This window comes from Pollicipes pollicipes, unplaced genomic scaffold, assembly GCF_011947565.3.
Source record: "Pollicipes pollicipes isolate AB1234 unplaced genomic scaffold, Ppol_2.1 Scaffold_2555;HRSCAF=2994_pilon_pilon_pilon, whole genome shotgun sequence".
Lineage (NCBI taxonomy): Eukaryota > Metazoa > Arthropoda > Thecostraca > Pollicipedomorpha > Pollicipedidae > Pollicipes > Pollicipes pollicipes.
Genome location: NW_023596136.1, coordinates 40,440,244 through 40,444,854, shown reverse-complemented (window position 1 = coordinate 40,444,854; position 4,611 = coordinate 40,440,244). Strand labels below are relative to the sequence as shown.

The following is a 4,611-nucleotide window of genomic DNA, read 5'->3' as shown; positions in this document are numbered from 1 at the left end:
ATTGGCAACGACACAAGTTTTACGATAACGAGAAAGCGCTAAAACTGAAACATCCGCTGTTGGAGATTGATGCAAAAAAATTGTCTATTTGCGATGGAGGCGGTCAAGAAAGTTTAGGAGCGTTTTAGGGGGCGAGTTTAAGAGCGTCTATGCGACCATAAGAATGAAGCAGTGAAAAAAGAAGGAAAAGTGGCACGCACAGGTCTGTGGAGCAAAAGCATAAAAACCCGACTGAGGAATCATTGTCACTCCGGCGAACATTGCGAGGAAATGACAGGTCACACTGAGGATCCCTGGCTTCTGAAGGCAGTGGGTATTGGCCCTACGGGGCCAGCCAGGTTTGCCTGGTGAAATTCTGGCATTGAAGGCCAGTCTGCAATGGCGTCATCATGACAACAAGCCATCTGATTGTTCCATAACGGATTTGTAAAAAAATTGACCGCGGTTAATTTTGCACCACAAATTTCGTACGCCTAAATTGGGTCAATGCGAAGCCCCACGACCGGCTGTGGAATGCTCCTAACGGATACAAGGCCTGGGATGACTGGCAAGGAAGTCATTACTTCCTGCAGCGAGTTGGGCATACAAGCGCCGACCCATCAATGCCCTCCCCCCCCCCCCTCCCCATCGGAGCCCCTAAGGAAGTCTTCGTATTTTGCTCAGAGGTATCACACAGCATGAACTTTTGCATGATTGTAGTATCTAGCTCTAGCCCAACGGTTGTTCACGAAACAACGCGAACCTCCTCGCCCAAGTGCCGAGGGCGAGAGAGAGAGAGGGGGAGAGAGAGAGAGAGAGAGGGAGGAGGGGGAGAGAGAGAGAGAAGGGGATGGGAGGGAGAGAGAGAGAATAGAGAGAGAGAGAGAGAGGGGAGGGAGAGGGACATAACGGGGAGACGAGTATGCTATACCAAAATATAGACAAATATAGCATCTGCCTCAGCGTTTTGCTGATTGTTTGCATCTTGCGGTAACCTGGGTGCGGTGCTCCAGAATAGCTGCAGAGCAGTGATGGCACTGCAACCGCTGAAGAGAAGAGGCACTACCTATTGCAAGTCAATATATGCATTGCTGCATGGTGCACCAACCGATGGAGTTGGCTTGCAAAGGCATACGGGGCTGGCCTGGCCCAACCGAGAACGGGCTGGCTTGGGAATGTTACTTCGTCCGCGGTGTGGGAGGAACGCTGACGAGAGCCGTCGTACAGGCAGGGAATAACTAACTGGAACTACGATGACAAACCAGAGTGAGACGCGGTCACAAAAATGGTGGGGCAAACAGATGAATAACGCATATCTATGGTCACTGTGCTTTGCTAGACAGAGCATCTGATTCAAAATACGACGTCGACGACAAAACCGCATTCCGCGGCTGGTAAAGAACGTACTTCACCCATGATATATTGCTGTTAGTGCAAGCTCTACCGTTGGCCACATTAAACCTTTCTGCAGACAGAAGCAACATGACGATACCCTCCTCTAGGATCGCTCCCACATGACAGCGGCGCCCACCGCAGCCTGTTCATGCTACACACGTGGGCACGCGTCCGACAGCGACGGAACAGCGTTCGACTTGCTCATCACCTGATTGTTCGTTGATTTCTGGCCACTCAGTTGAAATATCATATAAACTGGCTTGCTGCTGAAGGGGCCCCAACACCCATTCACACCCATCCAGAATAACGCGCCTCACATTTATATACCTTCCTCCTGTTAGCAGCGTGTAACAGCCCCGCCCAACGACGTCTCCGATAGTTTTTCATGTCCCTATCACCCAGTCACATTCTACACACATTTCTTCACACCCGCTGATTTCTCTTACAAATTGTACACGACTTTACCGCCGCAGCTTTTTAATCAAATTGGCCCTTCTTGCTGCCGGAGTTCCCAGCCCACACCTGTCCCCGTTATCGCTACTCCCACACGATACCCTGTCCACGAGCGCTGGCGTGGTCGATTGTGGGGTTCCTGGACGTCACCGTCCGAAGTACAGCCTCGATTCAGCGAAGAGCGCGCCACCGCCTGACAACAGCGCTCCCGCCCCTGTAGATCTGCCAGCGCTGACGTCCCCCGAATACCCTGACAACGGTCCACAATTTACAGCTGCGTTATGGCGGTGCTACAGCCGGGTCGACGGCACAATCGCCTCCGGCCGACACGCGGAGGCACACTAGACCCGCACGTGTCTGAGAGGCCTCCCGCCCGTGCAATGCCCAGCTCCAGCCGCGCCGACCGCTGCCCCTCGAGCGGCCGCCCTCGCGGTCCGGCCCGAGCGGCTGCGGCAGCTGCCAGTCGCCAGGCGCCCCGGTCCTCTCTCCGGGCTGCGTTGCCAGCGACCGGCCCGGGGAGGGACGGGGGGGGGGGGGGGGGGAGGGCGGGGCGGGCAGGGCGCCTGCCGTCTACTGGTCGCCGATGACCTCGAACGTAACGCCGCGATGGTTCAGCCGCTCGATCAGAGATGTCTCTGCGAACGCCGCGCCCGGCGCGTACACGCCACCGCTGAAACGAACGTGAACGTGCCTGGGTCAGCCAAACATCTCCGCACTGAAGCAGTCACCGGCTACGCATCGGTCCACCAGCCACTACCGGGACCGGCACAGACGGCCGCTGACACTGGGTCAACCAAACATCACCGCCGCAACGAAGCCAACACCGGCTGCGCATCGGCCCAACAGCCCACTACCGGGACCGGCACAGACGGCCGCTGACACTGGGTCAACCAAACACCATCAGTACTGAAGCCGACACCGGATGTACATCGCATGTCGCATGCATGTGCACCTTCAGCACTGAAACACACATGTTCATCCCCGACCGACTCAATACGAACGATGTGGGCACGCTATGCCCGAATCAGTATGAGTTCAGAGCTCTTATGCTGAGTTATCCACCCTCAGCACACCAGGAGGTACTGGTTAAACGAGTTATAGCGCATGGGTTGTTTTGAGAGTGCTCGGTACAGCAATGACTACTGTCAGTATAACCAATGTTCGCACTGCAACGTCGTTGAAGCAGCACCTCCTGGCAAAGTGAGGACCAATAAGTCAGCATAAGACCCCTGCAAACAGCAGGATGATGGCGATGATTTGGGCTTTGGGGCGCGCCGACCACGTCGGTCATATGGCACCCAGCCGAAACAGCAGGAGCTGAAGGCCTTGCTTTCTCATATCATGTCCGCATCACTCCAAGTCAATGAAATGATCCGACCGCTACGCTGGAGCAAAATGACGAGCGCTCAAACCAAACGAATGCATGCAACTCTTTTCCAAAAGAGTCGTGCATTAAGCAGAGTGTGAACAACAATAATCACACAGAGTAGATAGGACGACATACACGCGGCTTCAGCGTTCTTGAGGAACCCTTCGACGCATGGTGAACGAGGTCAAGATATTACAATGGATGCAACTAAGCCGTAGCGTCCTTCTTCCTTTGGCATCGCTCTCGTTGCGTCTGTTTCAACGAGGCGGATGGACCGTTGCGACACCGGGATTGGTCAGTATTAACGGTCTAACCCCAATCTTGTGGTTTCCCAGTCATGACAACCCTGTGGTTGACAGCCGCCGAGCTTTGGCGCAGCGTGAGTTACGGGACGACACAACCGCATACTCGTGTAAGGTGAGTCTAACGAAGACAGCGCACGGTAAGACGGGCGGTGACTCTGAGACCCCAAGACTACCTGAGGTCAGAAGCCCCAATGAGACAGAGTCAGGTCATGTCATGTCAGAGTCTGAGTCATGTCAGAGTCTGAGTCATGTCAGATCAGGGAGCTGCTGACGAGCGGCAGACAGGAGCATGGTGCGGGGCTCACCTGCCGGGCATCTTGCCAGGTTCTTCAAGATGCTGAGAGCGCACTGTACCAGACAGATCGGCGTGGCCACGTATCCGCACTCCGGACCCGACACCTGTTGGCGACGGGCGGAGTTAGTAGTGGGATCCGACACGCTGCGAGGCTCTGCTCCCCGCGGCTAATACTGCGAGCCGACCTCACTCGAGACCGTGTCGGTGTATCAGTTCCAACTGGCGTCCCGGGACATCGGGCCTCGCAACGGTCCCGAATAACGCAGGATGACCGTCCCGTCCCCTCCCCCCCGTCCAAGTCGGCATACAGATCAGCATGACGACGTGTTGGTGTCACACGAAGGAAAGTAGAAGCGACCTCCACGTGCTGAAGCTCCATGGATGGCATGCATTAAGGATACATTTCGGAATTGGACTCAACTGCATTGGACGCATTCCAAGGAACAGCAATCCAGATTTCAAGATTAGTACACTGATCGGTACAAACTGAATGGAGAACAGTAAGCAAACGTTGAATGTCAACTGAGAAACTGCTATGTGCCCACACGCGCTATATTTGGTGTTTTACGTCAAAGGTGATGGAAAGTGATCGACTGGAATGGAACTAAACTGAGTTATTTTTGTAATGAGGGAGGTGTATATTGGAGAGCTAGTGACAGACGCCAATCCAATTAGTGGGCGGAGCTGGATTCGATCTGGCCTAACTGGGTCGGACGGAGAGAGGGATAGCATCGATACTTAAGGGTCTCGCCACGTACCCTGGGGCCACCATCGTCTGGTCGAAAGGTCGGACGGGGGAGGGATAGCACGACGCT

At 54.8% G+C, this 4,611-nt stretch overlaps 1 protein-coding gene across 1 annotated transcript in view; it reads right to left on the bottom strand.

Moving 5' to 3' along the window:
- Nucleotides 1-2,397: 2,397 nt before the first annotated feature.
- The window catches only part of LOC119101179 (saccharopine dehydrogenase-like oxidoreductase), a 52,122-nt gene continuing 49,908 nt past the window's right edge, over nt 2,398-4,611 (bottom strand). Inside the window, exons 9-10 of the mRNA XM_037224461.1 lie at nt 3,807-3,900; nt 2,398-2,462 (exon numbers count right to left, since the gene is read on the bottom strand). Of these exons, the coding sequence (XP_037080356.1) occupies nt 2,398-2,462; nt 3,807-3,900 (159 nt within the window). The remainder of the gene's footprint in view (nt 2,463-3,806; nt 3,901-4,611) is intronic.